Source organism: Sander lucioperca, chromosome 14, assembly GCF_008315115.2.
Source record: "Sander lucioperca isolate FBNREF2018 chromosome 14, SLUC_FBN_1.2, whole genome shotgun sequence".
In the NCBI taxonomy this organism is placed as follows: domain Eukaryota; kingdom Metazoa; phylum Chordata; class Actinopteri; order Perciformes; family Percidae; genus Sander; species Sander lucioperca.
Window position 1 is genome coordinate 33,171,753 of NC_050186.1, and position 26,396 is coordinate 33,198,148.

Genomic DNA, 26,396 nt, shown 5'->3' on the forward strand with positions numbered 1-26,396 from the left:
CGATGGAGATGACGGGAGTATGGCCCGACTCTAGCAACACTCTCAGGGTTTCATTCCCATATTGGAAATTAGTCTGCGACGGTGGAATCGCTTGAAAAGTCGTTTGGTATAAGGACGGCATTAGGCATAGAGTAGCACAAAGACTGGAGGAATTTTAATATTTGTTATCTTATTTGGTTGATTATTATGTTATAATACATACTGTACTTTTTAGTACTTATTTTTTTTAAATTTGGTTCGATTATGCATTGTTTTACTACCTTATTCAATTCATTTATTTAATGTATTTCTTGTATTTATTGTGCATTTATTTATTTGCATATTCTTATTAAATTGTGTAACTTTTTCAATACTCAATTTTAATGATATACTTTTCAAATATATATTTTGTTTATTTACTCAATCATGCATGTGATATTGTTTGCTAGTCTATTTGGATTGTGGTAGCTGTGATGAAAAATGGGAGTGGAGTTTGAAATGTAGTAGTACAAAGTACATGATGATGGTGCTATAGGCCGGCGCTCAGGCCCCAGGGAGCCCTCCGCTGGGACAGAGCGCAGGAACCCTTGATGAGCTCGAGTCAAAGTGGTGTTTCACTAGCAAGAGAGAGCTAACCCAGGCTGTTATCTGAGTGATGAAGTGGGCAGTGTACGGACTCTTCTAATTGGACGGTGAGGAGCGGCTGACAGACTCCCTGCAGACTGATGAGAAGCTGCTTCCTCTCAGAAACATTATTAAAATCACATCTTACACTCTTTATATTCATGACATCACATTTCATTTTCAAATGAGAAATCCAGCACTGGGAGGAAATGAACAAAAAAGTACCTGACAAAATGATGACTGCAGGAAAAGTAGCCCTCACCATTAGGTAAAACTGCTGGTCCAGTACTTCGCTATAACAAGACTGGAAATCTAAATTGGCTTCTGGAGGTTGATAACACAAATAATACCTCAAATGTGTACAATATGTGATGCCAGAAGTTCCAAGTTAGGTTTATTAGGGCAGAAAAAAAATTAAAACTACATCTACATGTACACTATTGTGGGAGGCCAAAACTATCCACCATAACCAGATAAATGAATTGATTTCAGGCTCAGTAACTCTTTAAGGCAGGTCGACTTATTGACAGATTGGAAGCATCTGTTCAAATGAACATGTATTGTGTCAGTGGTGGAGAAAGTATTCAGACTATTTACTTAAGTAAAAGTACTATAGATATATACTATTAATACCACACAGTAAATATACTCTGTTACAAGTAAAAGTTCTGCATTGACAATATTATGTCAGTAAAGGCATGTAATTATAATCAGTAGGGTTAGTTAACGAAAACAGGTGCCAACATGGCACCGGTTCTTCTACGATCAGTATCTGCCCAGGCCCCCACATACAGCACGCAGCCTTCCTGCTGATTTGGTCCAGTGGCCACTGGCGATACTGCAATGAAAAATCCCTCTGCAACGCGTTTTTATGGATCCCACTGCAGTTCTAGGCAAGACCCGCCCTATGAAGCAGCCCGATTGGAGGAGGTTGCGCATTGACCTCGAGTAGTTAGCTAATTGGTCAGGGGATAGGACCTGAACAAATCGGGTTTCGTTACCTCACGCGAGCATGGACGCCTGACCTATCGTAGCACGTAACCCTAACCCACTGCAGTGGGTTCCATAATAACGCCTCTGCCACCCATAAAAGAATTTTCCCAAAAGGCCACCAATGTAAAAACTGCTGCCAGGACACCTTGAACTGCAAACAAGATCGGTTTTGAAAAGAATTCTCAAGCCAAGAAAAGCGATTATAAAACCTGTGAACTGCATAGCAGAGCGGGAACTCGTGTTCTCGCAGACCGAAAAACAACACAGATTTCGGTGCCTCATTTCTGTGCCATTGAAATACCTTTACGATCAACAGAAACACCAATGCACGTGACGCTAGATAAAATTACATTTGGCAGCAGGTAATGTTAGCCTACTGTTAGCTAGTAGCTAGCTTAAACGGTTAAAATGTTGACAGGTAAGTTCTAAACGATTTAACGTGTGGCTGTATTTCCCTCGAAAGGATTCCAACACCGGGACGTCCAACAGTCTGCAGCTAAAGACACAGAAAGTGCACCTAGTCAGGTGCACTTTGAAACACAATGGACACTTCCGGAGTCAGAGTTGTTGGGTTAGGATTGTAGGGTTACCATTTAAGTAGTAGCGCCGGTACCAGAAAGAACCCCAAACAATACCCAACCCTAATAATCAGGAACATTTATACTATTATATATTATATCTTTAGATTATTATTACTCATGCATTAATGTAAAAGCAGGATTTTACTGTTGTTGGTTGAGGTGAGGCTCATTTTGAACTGTTTTATATCGGACTACAACTAATGATCAACTTCATTATGGATTAATCTGCTAATTATTTTCTTGTATCTAGTTTGTAGAAATTCTGAAACGAGAGACCTTTTTTTGTCAATCGACTATTTGACTGATTGACAAATCCTTTCAGCTGTACTTGTTTATACTGTTGGGTAGTTGAGTTAATGATTAATTTCATTACATATAAAGTAACTAGCAACTAAAGCTGTCAGATAGTTGTAGTGAGGTAAAAAGTACAATATGTCTCTCTGAAATTTAACGGAGCAGAAGTAGAAAGTGGCATAACAAGACAAGTATCTCAAATTTGTACTCAAGAACGCTACTCAAGTAAATGTACTTCGGAACATTCCACCATAGGCATCCCCAGGGGATATATATATATATATATATATTTCAACAATTTCAGACACAGGAAATTAAGTTTTAGTCTGACCTTCAGACCCCATTGATTATAATGTTGAAACTAAACCTACACCCTTGCATTCCACCACTACCTAATGGATCAGTAAACCAAGAAAGCCACCAAGTGTTTGCAGTACATCACTGTTGGATCAGTTACCTGGGAGCACTCGGAGCTCTGCGTCCGTCCCCGTCCGGGTGCTGCTGGGGTTGTCGGCCAGACAGCGGTACGTGGCTGAGTCTGGCGGCTGGACGCGGCTGACCTGAAGCGAGCCCGACGGCAGCACTGCCATGCGGGAGTCGGGGTCAAAGGTCAGCGGTAGGTCCTCCCGGTTTTTCTGCCAGCGGATGATGGGCGTCGGGTCGCCCGAGACCTCACAGCGCAGCAGGGCGGTGTCGCCCAGGTACGAGGAAACGGACTCGGTGGGGATGACCACCTTCAGCGGACCTGGGGGGATTCCAGAGGGGCAGAGGTTATTAAAAATTTTGTAATGTTCCCTCAGCGGTGGCAGTCGTTAGGCCTGTGACAATTATTACACAATCGCTGTTATCTCTCAGACAATTAACTGTACAGCAAAATTTGGAATTGGTACCGCTCTAGCGGTTCTGGACCATGTTCGAATGGAGGGGCCAGGCTGGGGCCACATGTGATTGTAGGGTTACTAAATATATTAAGCACAGGTGTTACATACCACCAACCCTCCATAGATTTGGTTCTACAAAAGACTAACGATACACATATAACAATACACATAATACTCATTGAGTGTTAATCTACTTTTTTTTAGCACTACACATACATATTTTCACCTATTTGAGGATAAAGGTGGGGTTAAAATTGTATGAAAATATATATGCCTCAATTAAGGGGGCCAGAGGGGGGTTTAGGCTTAAAGGTCCCATGGCATGAAAATTTCACTTTATGAGTTTTCTTTAACATTAATATGAGTTCCCCCAGCCTGCCTATGGTCCCCCTGTGGCTAGAAATGGTGATAGGTGTAAACCGAGCCCTGGGTATCCTGCTCTGCCTTTGAGAAAATGAAAGCTCAGATGGGCCAATCAGGAATCTTCCCTTTATGACGTCATAAGGAGAAAGGTTACCTCCCCTTTCTCTGCTTTGCCCGCCCAGAGAATTTGGCCCGCCCATGAGAGAGAGAGAGACATCATGGCTTTCAAACAAGCAAAGTGGCAGTTGGTCAAGACCACACCCCCACCCTCCACCTTGCCCCCCCCCCCCTCTCCTCCTCAATAGCATTTAAAGCTACAGACACAGAAATGGCACATCCTAAGTAAAGCTCATTGTGGGACTGGCTCTAGTGGCTGTAATTCTGCACCAAGGCTGAATTTCGGGAAAGAGACTTCAGATACAGTATTAGGGGACCACTAAGGTCTATATAAAAGAGACTTCATATACAGTATTAGGGGACCACTAAGGCCTATATAAAAGAGACTTCAGATACAGTATTAGGGGACCACTAAGGTCTATATAAAAGAGACTTCAGATACAGTATTAGGGGACCACTAAGGTCTATATAAAAGAGACTTCAGATACAGTATTAGGGGACCACTAAGGCCTATATAAAAGAGACTTCAGATACAGTATTAGGGGACCACTAAGGCCTATATAAAAGCATCCAAAAAGCAGCATGTCATAGGACCACCCCTCCCCCTCCTCCCCCCCACCCTAGAAGCGCCCCTGTCCCTCAGCATATTGTTTTGTTGCTAAATTCTATTTAAAATTAGTGGTGATGTTAAATCACCTCTTTCCCGCATCCTAAAGAGCCGTCTACGTGCTGGATTTTTCCTTAGCAGTGGTTCTACTGTTAGTGCCGGTGTAATGTATATGATAGGGCTTCTGGGTCAGAAACAAAAGACACCCAGTAGCAGCAGGGCTGAAGAAGACGAGGTGAGCAGACGGTAAAGGTTTTTCAGGTTAGACAAGAAGAGAATCATGGACAAAAATGGAACAGGAAGAGAAGCGAGGCCCAGCATGTGAGAAACAGAGTTAGACTCTGAACAGCGGGACGACAGATGAAAGTCAGACAGAGAGACGGGGACAGTGTGGACGGGCAGTGTCCAGCCTGCTGTGTTCAGGACACATGCTGTTTCCTGTCTGATCACATTGACTTCAACAACAAGCCGCCTGTAGCCATGTAAACACACCGCCCTGCTGATGCCATGCAGCCTCGCACTGAGAAGCCTGGTATTTCCATCAGCTGAAGCTTCAACCTTCATGGTTGTATTTTAATTTCAACATGGCTGCCGGGCCGGGGCCCTCTGGGCAGATTAACTAGACTCGGCAGGAATGTCAAGAATTCAATAAAGAGAAGCTTATTTCCTTCCTCTGTGTTGATGTACTGAGATTTTACAGTTGAGTTTGAACTGGTTAAAATGATTAAATGTGAATATTTTTATGCCGAAATATTTGAAATATTCTGTTATTCTTGCCACCCTCTTCTGAACCCTGTGACAGCTGGGTTGACATACTCTACTCTACACTTTCTAGGGGGGTCACTGCTCCATCATAATCAATACAACAACAGTTTATTCGTCCCCCTGGTTCTGTGCAGCGAAGACAACAAGACTCCGGGAAGACACTACTCAGGTGGAAAGGTGGAGGCAGAAAGAAATATTTCCAGCACGTAGATTATGATTCGATCATTTCGTTCATCTCCAGAGGGGAAACCAGTTTAGTTGCGCATACACAGTTACAAAGTCAGAAAAGGACACAATTCAGACCATAAATAACACTAACACACAGGCTAACACATTCCAGGACAATATTGGTGTGTCTCAGGAGTCTGCCAAAACTCAGAAACAATGCAGACACTGTAACACAATCGATCCAACAAATAAATAAATAGAACGACAACAACTTGTTAAACCCATTTCTGAGATAGAACATGTTAATGCGTGAGCTTTAGAAAATGTTGGTGGGCGTATTTCGTTACTTTGGACGGAGCCAGGCTAGCCGTTTCCATTCTTTATGCTAAGCTAAGATAACCACACCCCTGCTTAACAGAGATAGATTTTGACCTTCACATAGCACTCTCAGAAAGAAAGAGAATGAGACCACTAGAGCTGCAAAGATTAATCGATTAATCGATAAGTTTAACTTCAACTTTGTTGATATTGTCGCTGAGGGGCAACTTGGGGTGCAGCAAGGCATACATGTAAGACAATCAGACACACAACACAACAAAAGATAACAAAAGGAAAATGTCCTATAATCCATAATTAAGGTGCCAGTTATTCATCATAAAGTGCTCAACCAGAACAATCAATTATAAGACTAAGATGGACCCTAATGCCCTGTATACCACACTAAGAAATACCATTAAATTAACATGCATCATTGTTGACAAAAAAAGACGAGACTAAAATGTTATGCAAAAAATAAAAACTAAGATCAAATCTCTCTTCATTTTTGTCTACAATCGTCTCTACTTTTTCATCATGAGATAGAACTAGTGCAGTGCCTGTTTGGAGTTCGTGCCTGTTCCAAACAAGCCAATTGCTTGGTTCTCAGTATTTTTTTCCCCACAACTTTATCTAACTAAGCGCGGTTCAATCTGGCGCGGCTTGACTGTGGCTCATCTAGAGACTCGGCGTGTCCCCGTTTTTTCGTCTAGTTTTTTCGTCTTTTTTCGTTTACACATCCAAGTAGCAATGTGGCCCTGGTGGGGGAAGGGAGGGAGGGAGGAAGCCCTGTTCAACCTGCTGCAGAAGCCGCTACAGCGCGTAGCGACATTTAGCACAAGACTAAGACTAAATTAAAAATAGGTGACAAAATTAACCGTACAGTAGAGAGATGGCAGAAAACAGGGGAGAGAGAGACGCAATAAATGGACCCAAGTCAAAACGGGGACTTTGCGGTTCAGGGTTGGCATGTCATCACCCCTAAGCCACTGCATGCTCCTGATCTAACCCTGGATCTATTAGGGGTCATTTACTTTCTCGTACGAAGTCATTTAATTTCTTTCATTTCTAGAAAAGGGACATTTTCTAAGCAATGTATGTGTCTTTAAACACATTTAGAATTCTATTTTGGAGAAAGAACAGTTTGCTTTGTGTAAAAAAAAAACCCTTTGGAATAAGTTTCTAAATCCCAAGAGTTCTACATTTCTGTCAGCATATGAATCCTCATGAGGACTTTTCATCAAGGGAAGAGACAGGAAAAAATGAATTGTGTTTTTATTACGCTTCCATGCTGGCTTGAATCAGTTTCTGCTTCCTCTGTCTTTCCTTGTACACACAAACAGCAAACACAAACACTAGCTTTCTCTTTCTGTTCTGTAACATTAGAAACGCTTCCGTTTGACTCCAGAATCGTGGTCTGGTTGCAGCTTTTGTGCGTCCTCATGGCGGCGAGGACTTGACATCACACAGATGAGAGGCGACGGGAACGCTGATGTGTATTTGGATCGTAGGTCTTATATAAGTTCTGCTGCTGTCTGTTTCTGTGTGGATCACACTGCAGCCTGCAGCTGCACACACATCAAACACACACTCTTGTTTTTGTCACTTGTGAGGACTCTGTGTTGACCTAGGTTTCATTCCTGGAGGCCTAACCAAGCACTCGACTATAACTGCACCGGTCTAATTCTAACACCTTAAAACAATTGTTTTAAGGTTAATGTCGACCCTAACAACATAACTGGGTTACATTATGGGCACCTGCAGTTTGTTTCATAGACTGTAAAATAATGGTTGTAGCAGCAGTCACATCACCCATTGGTTTGTGGACTGCTGTTTTGAAGCCACGACTTTGTACTTTGGCCATGGCCATCTTGTAGTGATGGCAAAATTAAGCTTCGTGAAGCATTTTCTTTATTTTCTGAGCCCACTAGATGGCGCTCTTGCTTTTAGGAGAAAGGCCTAAGGCATTGCAATTCCAGCCCGGTCTCATGGCAGTTCGTGTAAATGTCTATTGATACGTGTTCACGGGCACGTCAAACAACACAGGACTTTCACCCGGGCGAGCGAGGATCGCGTGTCGCGTGTGGCATTTTGTTTCCCGTAGTCTTCCTAATCACAACCGTCCCGTTATTGTCGCGCATCCCCAGCGGCCGTCTCCCGGCGTGTGAGGCGCCCTTTCCCCGTAGGGTTTTTCCTAAACCCAACCTCTGCCATCCTGTTATTATCGCGCCCCCCCAGCGGCTGCATTGCGGCCACCTCCCAGCATATGAGGCATCCTTTTCGGCCGTCTCCCGGTAAAAAACGAGAAAACCCGTGAACACGTAAAAATAACGTGACATTTACACGTAAAAAATGAGAAAAACGTGCCTGTGAACACGTATCAATAGATTAAAAATAACGTGACATTTACACTAACTGCCGTGAGGCTGGGTTGACAATTCAGTGTATTCTCAACCCGTTGTTGAACAGAAAGCGCCATCTAGTGGGCTCAGAAAATGCTTCACAAAGCTTCATTTGGCCATCACTACCATCTTGGTAATTTGGAAACCAGAAGTGACCATATTTGGACAAATAGGGCAGAGCTGGGGAGGAGGATGAGGCTAAGCCAGTGTCTCTGGTTTCAATGGCGCTGCGCTAAGCTAAACGCTAAAGTCACGGATTTTCAACCCTTCTGACGCGAGTGACCCAGCTGAGTTTTACCGGCGGGTAAACGCAGACCCCCAGATACTGGCGCCATTCATCTGCATGTACGGCAGTACACAGAAAATCTTTCAGAAAAAAAACGTTCCCTTAAGTAACCAGCTCTAATTCTAGCGCTGACTAGCTAGCTTAGGTTGACGAGGTCATGAATCCGATTGGCATCATGTTTCTTTTTTATTAATTCAAGAACATGTTGCCTAAATTCATTAAAACAGAATGCACATGAATCCATGTGGAGCAGAGAGTTTACTGTGATCTTCAGTCAGAGAGGAAATTCTGATCACACAAAATGAAAAAAATAAAAAGATGAAGGAAAGTTAGAGGGGAAGAGGAATGGGTCAACCCATCGGAATGGGAGGAGGAAGAGGAATTAGGAAAGAAAATGAGCATCAACGAGAAAAAGGGGCCAGAAGAAGAAAGGAAGAAATTTTGACCCTGAACTCAACATTCTTTCACTTCAGCTTCCTGTTTTATGCTTTGGCTACATTGAACGCGTAACGTATGCGGACTGTCCAGAATGTACAGAATTTTAACCGGCTACACCTTCAGCGCGCACTAGAGTGACACGGGAATCAATTGTCGCTCCCATCCCGAGCCCACGAAAATACCCCCGTCATATCCCGATCACGTGACTACCCCCCCAAAAAAATCCTGTCCTGCAAAATCCCGAGAGAAAGACTCCCGAATCCTGTCCCGCTCCCGTTTCATTCCCTAAGTTGTCTAAAGTTATCAGACTGTGTGTGTGTGTGTGTGTGTGTGTGTGTGTGTGTGTTTGTGCACAGCTGCAGCGATGGCTCCAGATTGACAGCAAAGCCTCGAGGGAGTGAGAGCAGCTCCTCTGCTCTGCTGCGCTGATATTGTTGTGTGGATGCAGAGCTACAGAGCCGTTTGTCCTGATATTCATAATCAACAAACGTATTGTGAGTTGTAAGTGGTTCTCTTTTCTAAAACGAAATGCCTCGCAATCTTTGGGTGCACTCACCGCATTGCAGCGTCATTTTTTTATTTAATCTCCGGCTCTGTCCCGCTCCCGCCCGCTCCCGTTGATTTCTATGCTCTATTCCGTCCCTATCACATTACCAACAGTGAAATTGACTCCCGTACCGCGGGAATACGGTGACCCGCGGGAGTCCCGAAAAAGTGTCACCCTCTAGTGCGCACACAACGTAGGACTGTGTGAGTCACAGGCGAGACGGAGCGCTTTTTGCTTTGGGATCGTTGTTGTTTCTTCAGTTTTTTTGGAGTCGGCACAGAGCTGTGAAAACCTCAATCTACTGTCAGCTGTTATCAGAGGACGCAGGGGAGGGAAACAAGAAATAAAAACAGAAAACTCTCAAAATGAAACTGCCAATCAGATCACTGACGGTCATTAAGTAATTTCCTGTATATCGGAAGTTTAATTGAAAAGACATAGATACACTTTATGATCCATTTCTGTGTAAAAGCACACCTCACGTAAAACATATAAAATAGAAGACTGTCCTATTTTTACGCACCACTACGCACTGCTCTCTGCTCGGTGTTGCCAGCTTCATTGATTATAGTGGAAACGTAGTGTTGGAACGTCCGCTCCACATACGTTACGCGTGTAATGTAGCCGGCCCGTAAGGATTCAAACCCGCAACCTCCATATTAAAAAAACAAAACAAACAAAAACACTGTGTCTTCAATTGCAATGAGGACGGAGGCTGTTGTCTCCCTGCTGTTTTCATCCTCATTAGACAAACCGACCAAAATAAGTCAGATGGATAATAATATGCAAATCTCATCAAATAGGCGAGGAAGGCCGAGGGAGGACGAGGGATTTGGGGACGCTCCTACTCTGAATCCGCGCCTTGGGAACGATTATTATCTACTTCTGTGGGTCAAACCCCGCTCCTCCTCACTGCCTTTAATTGGGATTTGTCTAACTCCTCAGAGAGTCGACGGGTAATTGTGGATGGACGGACTGAAAGCTGCTCCGTCTCTCCCTCCACCCCTGTGAGCTTCAGCTAGGAGTTTAAAGATGATAGTTTGTGTTTGGAGTGGTTGGGAAATACCACGTTGAGGCTAATACACCTTAGCTAGAGATCAGCAGCTAACACATTTACATTTACACAAAACTATTGCTTTATTCGAGAGAAAGATTTAAATGGCAATAACTGACATTAATCCTGCACTCATTCTCACTGAATATAAACACCAGATATAGCAGACTGAAAGTGATGGTAATGTTAAGTGCTCATATTATGCTTTTTGGCTTTTTCCTTTTCCTTTATAGTGTTATATATCTTTTGACACTTTGTAACACATGTAATAATGCTCGCCTAGCCGCTAGCGTGACACGCCCTCATACTGTGCTTCTGACTGGCTAGTAGTCCTTACCTAGGTACTGTCAGGGCACGCCCTCATACTCTGCTTCTGACTGGCTAGTAGTCCTTACCTAGGTACTGTCAGGGCACGCCCTCATACTCTGCTTCTGACTGGCTAGTAGTCCTTACCTAGGTACTGTCAGGACACGCCCTCATACTCTGCTTCTGACTGGCTAGTAGTCCTTACCTAGGTACTGTCAGGACACGCCCTCATACTCTGCTTCTGACTGGCTAGTAGTCCTTACCTAGGTACTGTCAGGACACGCCCTCATACTGTGCTTCTGACTGGCTAGTAGTCCTTACCTAGCTATTGAGCATGTGCGACTCCCAACAAAGATGGAAGAGAAGTGAGATGTCTCACTCTGTAGCTAAAACAGAGAGTTCAACACACAGGGTGAAAAGAGGAGCTGCAGCAATGTGCAGTACAACAAAAATATGGTGTTTTTTGAAAATTAAACCATGTAAACCTATTCTGGTACAACCTCTAAATACAATTATGAACCTGAAAATGAGCATAAGATAACTACTTTAAGTAATAATGTTAGGCTGAAATTAGCTCCCCGTTCTATGAATATAAAGCTATATATTTTTGCTTTGTTGCTGCTTCTTGTCTTATTATTTATTATTATCTTACTTTCAGTGGGATAGTTGACGTTAGATAGATTTACGTATCTTTTATTTTAGCTGGATTCTTGCAAAATCACAAGATCGCGATAAACGTGGCAACATCATATTATTTTATGTTTAACAGCTAACATTCAAACTTATGAATACACGCAAGTCATCCGAGTCATCGTGCCTCAAGTCAAGTCAAGCCTCGAGTCATTAAGTTACAAGTCCAAGTTGAGTCTCGAGTCATTTTTTTTGTCAAGTCAAGTCGCAAAGTCATCAAAACGGTGACTCGAGTCCAACTCACCAAGTTTCTGCCCCCACATCTCTGCTTGCTATAGTTGCATTTGTAGTAGTGATGAAACGGCGAAAACAATGTTTAATTCCTCTGGTTCACTGCTTTGTACTAACGCCACTCCCTCTCTAGCTCGCCTCGACCATATACCGTGCTCGCGGTCTCTGGTTGAGCCCCGTCCAAAACCTCATTTCGACAGTTTGCACCTAGTCTATATCAACGACAATCCAGACAGCTAGCTAGACTATCTGTCCAATCGGAGTTTTCTGTTGCACGACTAAAACAACCTTTGAACGTACACGTTCCACCAAAACAAGTTCCTTCCCGAGGCTAACATGCAGAGGCACCGTCATTGTGTCCGGGGCTTAGCGCCGCCCAAATGTTTGTGATTGGTTTAAAGAAATGCCAATAAACCAGAGCACGTTTTTCTCCCATCACCGGAACGCTGTGTGGACTAGCCAGACCCTCCTCCGCAGCGCTGTGGTGGAAGGTCTGGCAATGCGAGATTATACCTGACATGCAGCTGACATCGCTATTTGCTGTTGAAACTGTTTTTTAATACATTCATAGTCGTTCTAAAACCAGTCTGTGTATTATTTGTAATTCTTTTTTCTTTTGCTCTCTTTTTTCTCATTCTTCACCTGTAGTCTCTTTCTATTCCTCTTTATTCTCTCTCTGCACATTCTTCAATAGTCGCTCACAACGCTCTCCTTCTGTCTCTCTTTATTCTTCCTGTTTCTTCTCACTTCAGTCTTACGTGCTCTCTCTCTCTCTCTCTCTCTCTCTCTCTCTCTCTCTCTCTCTCTCTCTCTACTTCTCACTCTCCCTCTCTTTCTATCAATCCGGGTGTTCAGCGTTTCTAATTAATTCCCAGTTTACAGTCATATCTGAGCACACACACATACACACAGACAGACTGCTAATTGAATTTTTAAGCCTCTGCTGTTCATTAGTATTTTGCCTTGTAGTGTGTGTGTGTGTGTGTGTGTGTGTGTGTGTGTGTGTGTGTGTGTGTAAATAAGATGCAGGTAGAACTGATTCATATTTTAATGTAATACTGGGATCAGGGTGAATTATTTCCTATTGTATGTGTGCGTGTGTGTGTGTGTGTGTGTGTGTGTGTGTGTGTGTGTGCGTGTGCGTGCACGTGCGTGTGCGTGTGTGTGTTTAAATTGCTTGACACACATGATTCAGCTCAGGTTTGATGTTGTGATGTGCAAATACAAGTTCCAGGTACTTTCAAGGTGCCCAGCAGCAAGAATGGCGAGAAGTGTCTGGCCAATCGTCTGTCTCCAACAGAAGTGAGGTTACAACAAACAATTACCACTAGGGGTGTCTTTGTAAATTAAAAATCGATCGAAATGAGCTTTCGATTTCGAATATCAAAATCAAACGCAGAATCAACGATTCTGCCAGTATTTTCTTCTCTCTCCATCCCCGTCTCGTCTTGTGTAAAAAACACACACACACACACACACACACACCGTAGCTTACCAGCTAGCTAAAGACACAGGTTAACGTTAGCTTAGCAGTAGCCTGCAGCTTGACTATTCTAGACTACATGGCCACTGCCAGAGTCGGAGATGACAAAGAAACAGAATTGAAGAATACCCCATGCTTTCCTGAAGCCATCAGTGTGGCAACATTTTGCCTTACCAGTGAGTGTGTTATGTTAACAAACAACAACAGTAAAGCATGTGGGCTCCGATGAGACTTCATTGTGCATTCATGTACACTTCGTGAAACTAATGATGCATTCAACTGCAGATCGTAAAGAATGAGAAACTGTTGAGTACTCTTCTGCCATTTGTGGCTCTAATTCTGGCATTGCTGTCCCTTTTTTTCAGAAATTTAATTGAATCGTGACCTTAAAATCAAATGTCAAATCAAATCGAGGACTTGGAGACTCATGACACCCCTAATAACCACCATTTTACCACGTCTGTAACGACTAGTAAAATCAATGCCGTAAGAACAGAACAGAGAACTTATGTTAGACAAAGCAACATTTATTAGGCTTTTTTTAAAGTGTTTTTCTGCACAAGCCTTTTTGACTGAAATCTGTGAGGATAAAAGGAATTGAAAAATGCATGCCACGAACCATGACTAGCCGTGTCAACGGTTTAGATTTTTTACTTGAACTGTTCCATTCCTGGTCTGGCTCAAGACTTTTTTGGATTATCTTTTCATATGGATGTTTTTGCTTGGCTGCTCTGATGTCAGTCTGCTTTCTGTTACCCATAGAGATGCAGGTTATGCTTATTTTCAATGCTTTGTCACAACCAAGCATCCTCATGAGTAATTAAAATAATAATGACCTGCAGTCTAATACCTTATAAGACATCTGCAGGGATGTTGGGAATCATAAGTTGACTTGTCAAACATAAGGAAGGATTTATGATACTTTATGGATAAACTAGATGTCATCAGTTTCAGTTGAAGCAACAGCAACGAATGTTCTCACAACAGCATCATTTGAACTGGAAAGAGCTTGTCATCAATGAACGCATTCCCATAAACGGGTGCATATGACATAGTACGAAAATGTATGCATACCAAAATGAAAGATATCCTACGAAACTAGAAGACCGCCGCCTGGTTATGTGACGCCAGCTACAGTGGCCGGCTACGCCAAGCAACAGTTGCTAGTTGTTTTAAGCTGCTACAAAGCTCTGTGACGCCGGCTACAAACCTCCATTACAGCTCGGTTGTATCAGCAGCAGTTAGTAGATGTGTTTTGCCGCTACAGAGCTCTGCGACACCGGCTATGGTGCTCCGCATGGTGCTCCGCATGGTGCTCCGTCCTATCAGCGGTAGTTGGTGGTTCAGTTAACCCAAGAATAGGTGACTTTGAGCCGGTCGTTTCGGTGGACATTAAGGTTAAGCGACGAAAGTTATGTTTAGGCACCAACATTTCTAGTTAAGTTTAGGAAAAAGATTGTGGTTTGCAAGCATTTCCTTCTTTTGTTTTCCCCAGGTAGCAAACTCCGCCCGCTGGCTTGAAAGTACTGTGTTTCATGAACCCATCCATTCACCCCAACCTCCTCCCTCCATGGCCAGCCACATTCTTGAACAGCAGCAGTCAATGTGGTGGATACAGCAACAACAAAAAATGTGGAATGCTTACAAATTATAGTGCTTAACTTTTCTCAGTTATATGACTGTATGGTTCATGACAACAGGCTGATGAAGGACAGCTTCATTCAGCTGATGGCTGCTCCAGAAATCTACTGAAGACTACATATGTGATATGAAGAGCTCCAGCCCATTCTGGAATGTCAGAGTAGTGAGGACACTGTCCAGCAGTATTTCAGAGTCCTACAAGGAAGCTGCTTTTAAAGTGATGTTATTGAAGTGTCATGTTGTAAAATGTTAATGTAAGTATGCAGACAATTCAATTCAGTCTGTGCTTTACCAATATTTATAGAGTTGAGAGTAAATCTTGATGTTCATGTTGAGCTTCATGCTATTATTAAATAATAATTAATAATGATAATTAAATCATTAAATGAGTGCAAATTTAAAAAAAACTAAATGCAAATTTGGTAGTAGTTTTGTATGTCTGTTGATTGGGGACAGTACAGCAGGTCACAAAAACAAAATTATGGGCATTGAATGATGTGGGCACAAACTTAATTTGTCACAATCTGTGGCTAATTGATGATGTAAATTATCCAATGTTTGATAAGTCTGATTCATTTTTTCACACCATATACATTATCTTTTCTTCGAATTAAATATAGATTTGGAAATCCTTCTTATACAGTATATTGTCTCACAGTGTAGACAGTGCACACTGTTGGTGATGGTGATGCACTTAAGCCTCTGTTGCTCTCTGGCTATTAATGTCTTCCATAAACAATATTGATCTTAAGCCACACTCCACTTACTAAATTACATTATTACATTACTTTGCTTCTATTTAATAAATAGGAACATTAAAATAAATAGAGGAAGCTAAGTGTGTGTATGTGTGTGTGTGTGTGTGTGTGTGTGTGTGTGTGTGCGCACGCGCGCCATGGTAAATGTCAAGGACAGGTCAAGGTGTCATGGAAACAATCTGAATAAGGGAATCGCTTCTTCTGCTCTCCTCTTCTTAGGAAACCATGTTGGTTAAAACCCAGCATGTAGACCTTGAGTTAAGACTATTTTGTTTCCCAAATCACTTTTTGTTGCATTATATAGCTAAGTGGAACATGTTGTTGCATTATATAGCTAAATGGAACATTTTGTTGCATTATACTGTATAGCTAAGTGGAAGCAATCTGTTTAAACCCAGAAATTAAGAGGACCTACAGTTGAGCCCTGTGGGACCCCACAGCTGATATGTGAGGAGGTGGAGTTTATTATTACTTTAAGAGACAGTTTGGATTTAAAAGGAGGATCTGAACTAATCAAGGGGTGAGCCTTAAACACCAGCTATGGGATGCAGTGTAATAAAATCAAGTAGCCTGAAAGTTGTGCTAAGATTTGACAAAAGTTAATAGTCAGTTAATAGTTACCTGTATGTGCTGTTAGCAAAACATAATTTGTGTGTTGGAATACAATAGGGGAGTAAATCTTCACTAGTCTCACGATTCGATTACGATTATCATGTCAACGATTCGATTCAAAATCCCGATGCTTCACCTCTTTAATATTATTTATTGCTATACATGTTTTTATCAACAAATTCAAGCAGTCTGATATATTTGAACTCCCCTTTTTATTGTATCTGCTCTTATAAAAGCTACTTCTTGAATGTAGCAGCGTCTGACACAGCAGACAACAGACAAAAGGCAAAAACAAAAAAGCAGCGACCGGAGTAACATCAGTAGGCAATAATCGATTATGGTCTGTCACTGCATAGATGCAGAATCGTCCACGTCTGCATCGCAATGCATCGATGCAATGATAAATTTCAACACCCCTAGAATCATTTCAACACCCCTAGAATACAACATAGAGCTTTCACTTACCAGCCACAGTGACCCTGGCGGTCCGGCTAACGATGCTCCCCAGTCCGTCCAGTGTGGCGATGCACTGGTATTCGCCCTCATCAGGTCGGTGGTGCCGCGAGTGGACAACATTCTGCACCTGCAGCGAGCCGTTAGCCAGCTGCTGTCGCCGCTCATCCACCACTGCACTCAGCAGCACGCCGTCCTTACGCCATGTGATGATGGGAGGTCCTGCCACTGCATCGGACTGCGCCTGGCACTCGAGCTGCAACATGCCTCCTCGCACCGTCACTGTGTCTTGAGGCTCCTGGGTGAAAGTGAAGTCCACGAAACCTCCAAGAGTAAACGAGGAGGAGGATGAGGACGAGGAAGAGGAGGAGGAAGTGTCCGAGGCTGTAGGAGGAGAGGAAATGAGACGTTAGATGGAAGCACAGAAACATGAGATCACCGATAGGAAAGTTATTTATTCATGCAAATGCTCTCCATTACATAAACACAGAGCTGCAAACAAACACAGGTGTGGTTCATAACAGGGATGAGGTACAGTACAGTGGGGGATGTGTCATATTCAATACAAGACACAATAAATTAAAAATTAAATAAATAAATCATTCTTGAGTTAAGAAACATCTCATAATGCAAGACCAAAAGCCATCATCAATACTGGGCAAAACGTGCATCTGCCAAGGGGCCCAAGGCCTGCAGGGGCCAGAGGCCTGCAGTGGGCCCAAGGCCTGCAGTGGGGCCAAGGCCTGCAGTGGGCCAGAGGCCTGCAGTGGGCCAGAGGCCTGCAGGGGCCAGAGGCCTGCAGGGGGCCCAAGGCCTGCAGGGGACCCAAGGCCTGCAGAGGGCTCAAGACCTGCAGGGAGCCCAAGGCCTGCAGGGGGCCCAAGGCCTGCAGGGGGCACAAGGTCTGCGGGGGCCCAAGGCCTGCTGGTCTGTTTCTTTATTAGCTCACCTTACGGTTGAAGTCTGGTTATGTTTAGGCAACAAAACCACTTAGCTAATATCAGACGTTCAGACTTCAGGTTATGCGCATCACACGGAACGTTACATGTCTCTGTTTGTTCCGTTAATTAAAAGAAAACTCCCAGTTTACTTTTATTCTCAAACAGGACACTAACCCCGGTCTCCTGGGTGAAAGTTTGTTTGACCTATCAATCACCCCGACGTACCTCCTTATGCAGAATTTGGTGCTCTTAAACTTCGTCACCTTACTGTCTGCTTTGCCATCGCCATAATTACTACGGGCACTAAAGGTACTACCGCCACTCTAAACGTAAATATGAGTCGTAATTGCTGCTTGAACAACAACTTATGTGGCCATTTGCTGCGTTCATAGACATCGGAAAAACATCCCTTCCTGTGGGAAACAGAGGTGGGAAACTCGGGCTAGATTTTGCTAACCGAGTTTCCCAGTTGGTGACGTGTTGTTGACAACTGACGTTTGATGTAGGCGACTTTGGTCACTAAACATATTTCAATGACAATAAACTGTTTATTGTGGACAAATGCCTCTGCCAAGAAACATACACAGACATAACATGTTTCAAATTATTCATAAATAGGCCCATGTAACAAAAAACCAACACCTTATCCGTGTCCGTTCGTTGTCCTGCAGATAATACAAACAAACAGCTGTCCATGTGCTGTTTCTATGCTCGTATAAGAAAACAGCAGCAAATCTTTTGTTATTGTGGCCTCCATGTTTTCACACACCTGATGCTCTAGGCTACGGCCAACCGTTGGCGGCAGTCATGCAACAAGTTGTTATACCAAACGCCAATATAACAGAAGAAGAAGAACACGTATCCCGATCGTGTGAACGCTGGCAGTCGGAAAAACAACGTAATCACGGGGGCGGTCCCTGTTATGGTGGCATGAACGCAGCAATTTTTTGGGCAAGGACAGTCTCCATCTTTTCCAACATGAATGAGAACATTTCACAACACTGAGTCAACCCTAAAATCATACCTTTGTTCAGGGGGTCTAACCAACAACCATTACTGCCTGGCTCCAGCTGTTGAACCACAGGGGAGATAAAACCTAGAACCCATAATGTCTCCTTCTGTACGGTTTCATGTCAAGGCTTCTTTTTTTCGCAGCAGCATGTGAAGAAAGAAAGTTGTGTGTTTTTTTTCTCACGCTTTTATCTACTTTTTAATTATTCATGTTTTGGCTGATGTATTTCTTCATATTTGTAATTAGTTTTGTCAGATGTGTGTCATCACAGCAGAAAACACGAGCGACTTTAACCTCCGACCTGTAGTGCTTTGGTCTGCAGGATAACTCGTCATCCCCACCAAAGCCACATCAACCTGTAGTATTCTTTGTTTTTTATGTTTTTATATTTGGTTTCATCTTGTGACAGGCTCTGGCGGCTTCTCCTCCCGCCTTTGATGCCGACGCTACTAAATAATGTTTCATCCTGATCAGAGAGGCGGTTTGTTCGGTCGAAGCCTCGTTCAGCGTCGGTGGGTTTCCTGGGAAGTCTGAACAGAGGCTCGGAACAAACTGAAGCCTCGTCATAAACGCCACAAAGTCGACTTTGAAGAGCAGCAGATGTTCCTTTTTTTCTTTTTACGGACGTTCCTTTTAAACCCTCCACAGCTTCAGTTTATTCTGCAGGAAAACTCTGATCAGACAAACATCAGGTATAAAAAAGAAGTACTCTCTGGATCTGGTCCCGAAGGGATAATTCATCACAGGGTTTTTTTTCCTTTCAGCATAGATTTTTCTTTCTCAATAATAGGACAAAACACATTGATTGAATAAGAACCCGTATTGATAAGCACAAGGCTGTAGGCATTAGTTTAGATATACTGAGCTCATGAGTCACAGTCCTCCTGACAACTCCCTCTGCTGTAAAGTTCTTTAGTTCTTTTTAATTATTTGGATCGTTCACTTATACTTTCTGCAAGACGCCTGTTCTTATAAACTCTACATCACTTAATTAACTGAAATTAGTCATTCATAACTTTTTCTCTATAATTAGTGCCAGATCCAAGAAACTTCCTAGGAAATTAGCTTTTTGACTCACCGGCCAAGCATATTTTTTTACCGGCCAAAATATTAAATTGCAGGGGTTTTTTGTAACTTAGGTCTACATAATAAAACGTTATGGTTGGGGTTGCAAGTCCTGCTGGTAGGGATGTGAATGATTAACGGTTAACTGACAATAAGATTTTTGACCGATTAGCCTAATATTATCAGTTATACCAATATTCATTATAATAATAATATAATAATAATAAAATATAAAGTTTTAAAAAACGTCTTTTGCATGATAAAAATGTAAATAGGCTATACAATCTATTTCTTAATTGGTAATTAACTTGCTAGTCCTAACTTTGAACCAGCAAGTTGCGTTTTAAGCTCCTCTTTTTTTCTGCTTGAGGAGAGCTACGTGACACATGAAACTATATCGATGAGGACCGGCGAGTTAAATCGGCCATCTGAGAGTATACCAGGCAGACATCATTTGGCTTTTAACAATTCTGATTCCAATTCCGATTTTTCCTTTTGATTCCAGTTCTTATCGATTCTCGATTCCGATTCTTTGAGGGGTGGAGTTGAAACGGGTCACATGCTTATTTCACAAATAAGAGGAAAGTTTTATTTTGATTCAATGGTGGTTTGCAGTTTTACAGGGCTTTATCAACGTAAAATAAAGCCACACTAGAGCGCAGCTTACTGTGCTCCAAGGCTGCAACACAACAAGTGCCTACGGAAACCAAAACTTGCGCGTGTTAAATTTGGAACCCATGTTCAGATTTGAAACCAAATCCTCCAAACGATTCCAATAAAGAAACGATTCTACTGGAATCATAATTTTTTAAACGATTCCAAGTAGGAATCGGTTCTTGATGCCCAACCCTACTGACAACCTGCAGGTGGAGGTGCTGGAGACAGGCTCGGACATACACGCCGCGGGCCGCTGTGCACTTGTGTCAGTCCCGCAAGCGGTTTCAGGAAAGTGGCTGCGTGTGTCCAACAATGCACAGAACATCAACACGGGTACAAGCACAGAGTGCGGAAAGTGTGTCAGAGCCTCCCGGACGGGTGAACAGAGACTCTGTTTCCTGTTTGTCGGTCAACGGTTAATGATCGGTTAACATTTAATTTAACTGTGCTTTCTTTTTGGAAGGCTGGCTGCCAAAAATCGGCACTTACTAGCTAATCAATTAGCCTAAGGTAAACGCTAGCTATCAGTAAACAGAAGTGACGTAAAAAATGCAACCGTATTTGGCGACAGGCGAGTGTTAATTTCGGACCCTGCTCATAAAGATAACAATGAAGCAGGTAAGCAACTGTTTAAAGTAAAGTAAACTCTCTAGATAGAATACAACATTCTTGTCATTTTGTCGATAGTTAATCACATACGTGCTGGTGGAAGTAGAGCTGGACGATGGGGAGAAAATCAAATATCCCGATATTTTTGACCAAATACCTCGATATCGATATTGCGGCGATATTCTAGGATTGACAATTGGTGCTTTCACAAAATATCTTCACACTTAGAATTTAGATAAATATTTATCAGTAATGTGGACATAATGTGTAAGTGGGGAAAAGGCAAATAATAGAACAGCTAGAACAGTCTGGTAAGTACATCACTTTACCGTAATGCAGCCTTTAAAACCAGGAAAAGACAACACTTATGTCATATCATGATATTATGATATCCAAAATCTAAGACGATATCTAGTCTCATATCACAATATTGATATAATATTGATATATTGCCCAGCCCTAGGTGGAAGTATTTACTTCAAACCATTTGTCTCAATGAGAGGCTGTTCATTTTAAAGTGCGTGTGTACACTTGTTGCAACACAAGGGGAACATTTTTTTAAGTTTTTATAGACTGAGCATAATCTCTCCTAACAACAATTCAAATTGGCTCTTACAGTGTATCATATTTCATTAAACTGATTTAATTTTCTTTGTGCATAAGAGAATATTACAATAATACATGTACAGGGTTTTCCCTGCCACTGGAAGGTTTAGGCACAGCACCCGAGGCGTTTTGGGCAGCACCCGAGCCGAATGAATGTAACTGAAAGACTTTTCTCAGATCTAATGATTGTAGTTGGACTTCTTTAGCTTTAAGTTTTGTCTTGAAGCTTTTGGAGTGTTATTTATGTATGATCTGCTCTAGCTTTTCCAACGTTTTAGACACAGATATGGAGATAATAACAGTCCAAAATGATGTGAAAAAGAGACGCAGAACTACCCCAAAGGGACACAAACCGACTACAAGGAGACGTCAAATGACCACAGAGACCCAAAACAACTCCAAAGAAAACACAAATGACCAAAAAGAGACTCAAAAACCCACAAAGAGACATAAACCGACTACAAAGAGACGGCAGATGACCACAGAGAGACAAAACAACTCCAAAGAAAACAGAAATTACCACAAAGAGACACAACACGACTACAAAGAGACACCAAAACCCCACAAAGAGACACAGAATGTAAGGGGGAAATGGCATTTTATTTTTAAGATAAGACAAGATAAACCTTTATTGTGGACCCATACAATGAAATTGTGAGTGCCACAACTGTTGGTGCATTAAAGATAGTAAACAAGATACACAATAAATAGCTAAAAACAAGAATAATTTAAGACGTAAAAAACACTAAATGACTAGACAGGAGAAATATTTCAAATGGTGTATGATTATTCTAATATTATTGCGGTATAATAAAGGCATGCAGTGTTTCCTCTATGTTGATTTTGTAGTGGCGGCCCGCCATAGCAAAATCTTTGCCGCCACGGTATCAGAAATAGGGCTGTACAAAAGGCCGTAAGCAGTGATGTTAGAGTGCATGTCGGAGAATAGCGCGGACACGTGCGTCACACCGCGAGCGGGCACAGGCGCCACTCGGCGGAAAGGGGAGAGAAAGAGACTGTCGCTGTCAGGGATAACAGAGGATAACTAGCCAGTTGAGATCGCGTGTGTGCGTCCTTGTGAACTGGAAGTAGTATAACTTATGTTGTCAGTTGTTATTGTATTAGTGTATTCTTGCAAATTGAAATGAAGTTAATGAAGTGATTTTCGTTGTTTGTGTTCTTCACCTGCTCGCTAAATTGCACGTTGCTGTTGATTCGATATAATTTAATTTAATCGATAATAATTATTTACATGCTGAAGGAGTTGCATGGCATTAAGAAAATGTAATTAATAGTGGGGTTATTTTTAGTTTTTTTTGCTATATATAATTCCTATGCATTGTATATGGTAGCCTTTACAATGTTATTTATTTCTTTGCAGAACCACACACACAACCATACCAAAGCTACCCACGCCCATGTTTGTACTGTTGCTTGATCTTAATAAAAGTATCAAAAGAGAGAAGTTGTCTTCGTCCGTGTTTTAACAGACACACCTTGGGTGAAGTTGGAAACCAGAATCAGCTACGGTGAAGTTTAAATACAATATTGTTGTTCGGACAGAAAAAAAAAAAAATCCTAAAGGAAACACTGGGCATGTTATTGGTTTGTATGTGTGTTAAGTGTTCTGATGGCCCATGGAAAGAAATCCGTTTGTTCTGGATTTTATGCTGGTGTACATCCGCCCAGAGGGAAGCAGGCTGAGCAGGTAATGTCCAGGGTGAAGGTGGTCATTGATAATCTTATTAATTGAAACACGACACAAAATCCCCACCCACCCCCCCACCAAATACGGGCTGCTAAGTCTTCCACAAAGCGGGAGAAAACACTGATTTATTACAGTGATCATCGAAGGCAGTGCCTGTCTCTACATGTTTAACCTTGTGCTGCTGCAACCTTTACATTCATGCGACGCCGTTCAGTTCCCACTAGTGTCGTGTTCAAGTGTTACAGATGTGTTTCAGGTCGGACCTGGAGGTGTGGCGTGACTTTTACATAAAAGTAAAAGTAATTTGCCCCGCATGGACCCATAATTTTGAACCCTGATTGCATCCATTTCACAAAAAATTCTTTTGTTTCCTCATCCCTTCCCTACCCTTCCTTTCTTGTTCTGTCCACCTTTCTCCCCCTTCTTCCTCTCATTTCTTCCCCTCTCTTTCTTTTCCTTCACGGTTTCCTTCTTATTGATTCTCCTTCAGCAGTCCTCCCTCTCTCTCTCTCTCTCTATCAGTAAATCACCACCTTGACAGCTCTATCTGTACTCACTCCCACCAGTCACACACACACACACACACACACACACACACACACACACACAGTTCATCAATGTGTCCTTGTCCTCGTTGTCCTGCAGTTTGATGCTATCGCTCTCTGTCTGCTCTCTCCTCCTTCTCTACTCTCTTCTTTGCTCTTTTCACTGCCTCTTGTCCATTGTTTGGTTTTTTTTCACATTTCATCTGGAACATAAAGCTGGTCTACATTTCCATTTACTGTTCCATTGTTTCAGAATAATCTCCTAATAACTTCTTATCAAATTTCCTGGGAAAGGATGGTTTATTCCTGTACTGATTTTTTGGGGAAATACTAGCCTATATCAACGAGGTTTCATTAATGGGATAGTTCCCGGGCCAGAACTAGGAGGTTCTGCCGGATGTTCCTCGTTTTTCGGCCGGATGTCCCTCACCTTCCGCTTTCTTTGTGTTGCCATTCTAAACTCCGGTCGATTGGAGAAACATCCTCTGAGCTAGAACCGACAACCAAATTATATCTATCTATTGGTCAAATTCTTATCACACATTCGACATTTTAATTCCAGAGCTCACCTCCCAACGTGCACGTTCCACCAAAACAAGTTCCTTCCCGAGGCTATTATGCAGAGGCGCCGTTGCTCCATCCCAAGACGATTGTGATTGGTTTAAAGCAGAGACAGGGGGTCCGTGATCCCCTAAGGCAGGGGTCTTCAACGTTTTTTAAGCCAAGGACCCCTTAACTGAGAGAGAGACGGAGCAGGGACCCCCTACTACATGTTGTATATAATTAGATTGCATAATTTAATGTTTCTACGGTTTTATTAGTACAGTTAATCCCACGGCAAGACATCAGTCCATCAGTCTTATATGGTAGTAAAATAAATATATAGTTCAGTGTTGGAGTTTTAGTCAGACAAAACAAGGCAAGTCATTCTGTCAACTGGGCACTGAGAATGTAATGAGCCGTGTAAACTTCTTCTAACATTTTGTAGACTAAAGGATTAAGCGATTAATGGAGACAAAGAGCCGCAGCAGCATTAATCCGAAATGATAAATAATCCTTTTTAGAAGATACAAAAACCTTCCACTCTCAAGCTGGTCTGTGGTTTACGAATTGAGCCTTTAACAGAGCAGCATCAAACCCAGAAGTAAAAAGACAGAGAAAGAAAGTTACACTTTTCCAGGGTTTAGTTTATGCGGGTCCAAACCGAAATGGGCCCATTAAGAACCTACACCTGACATGCATGAATTCATTTTCAAGAAGAAAGGACCAGACCTCAGCACAGTCAGTACTGGTCCACAACAGGCCTGGGGATAATTCGAACCGACTCAAATAAAAAATGGAACACCACTGAACCTTACCAAGCCGGATGAGGAGCAGCAATCCATTACCTACGAATCAATGTCAGGGTTCAACAATAAGGGTTGCCCGATGGCCCGGGGCAACTAAAACGCCACGTCGGGCAAATCAATATAACAACCAACTTGCCCGTTGGGGAATCATCCTATCATAAATCACGTTATCGTTGTCTTGCCCCCGTCGGAGAATGCTTGTGGAATGATTTGATTTGAATGTGCTGTTGGCCAATCAAGAATTGAGTTGGTGCTTGATGCTTTTTAATTTTTTTGTCAATTTCTTTTTACGTTTGACGTTTGAAGTTTTCTTTCCGACATTTTACGCTTTTTTTATATGCTTTTTTAAACGCTTATTTCAGCGTTCTTTTGAATGCTTTTGACCTTTTTTTATGTTTTTAACCATTTGTTTGTTTTTTGTTTTTTTTCTGGAGTTTGACATTCTTTTCGATGTTTGTTTTTTCTTTTTTTTGACAGGTTTTTCAAACTTGTTTTCAAATGGTTTTACGGTTTTACCTGGCTTTTCTCAACGGAAAATAAAGCCACACTTTAGGACACTGCTTACTGTGCTCCGTGGCTGCAACACAACAAGTGCCTGGAAGTACGGCTGCCGCCACGAAAACCAAAACTTGTGCGTGTTAAATTTGGAATTCGATGATCGGATTCAAAACCAAATTTTACAACCGGTTCTCGATGCCCAATCCTATTCATGAGAATGTGTTGCTCTGGTCCAGGGTCTTGGTTACTAGGAACAGAGTGGCCTATACAGCAGACTCTGCCAGTCCGATATATGCTGCGACCTCAGGTGAGTGGACCCTAACTGGGCTGAGAAACTCCGAGACTCACTTTTATAATAGAGGTAGAGAGGTAGAAGGATATAGAGCAATCCAAGAGTTTAACTGATGAAGATGAGAGTCTGTTACAGTGAGGTGAACACCAGCCAAGACCGGCTGAACACACACACACACACACACACACACACACACACACACACACTTACAGTGGCTGACACCGCCGGTAAGTGTCTAAAAAGCAGACTGCATTAAGACTCTGGACGGCGTCCAGAAAGTGTGAGTGTTTAAACTCCGCCAGCTGCTGCCTGCCAGCAGAGAATCACCTTGACTGAAAGGAGGAAACAGGGAAGAAAAGGCAAAAAAAAAAAAAGGGAATAGACATATCATCCAAAAAACTTAAACTGCCCAATCTGTCACAGAGACAACATGGAAACGACCAGACAGCAAAATGTCAGGAAATTAACCACTGAAATGCTACCAAACAATCAATGATCAGACATCATCCTGAATTAGCTGCGTTTA

At 42.4% G+C, this 26,396-nt stretch overlaps 1 protein-coding gene across 1 annotated transcript in view; it reads right to left on the reverse strand.

Moving 5' to 3' along the window:
• Window positions 1–16,967, reverse strand: part of dcc (DCC netrin 1 receptor) — a 217,608-nt gene extending 200,641 nt beyond the window's left edge. The window contains exons 1-2 of the mRNA XM_031287325.2: window positions 16,601–16,967; window positions 2,929–3,216 (exon numbers count right to left, since the gene is read on the reverse strand). Coding sequence (XP_031143185.2) covers window positions 2,929–3,216; window positions 16,601–16,853 — 541 coding nt within the window. The 5' untranslated portion in view covers window positions 16,854–16,967. The remainder of the gene's footprint in view (window positions 1–2,928; window positions 3,217–16,600) is intronic.
• Between the last annotated feature and the right edge of the window lie 9,429 nt (window positions 16,968–26,396).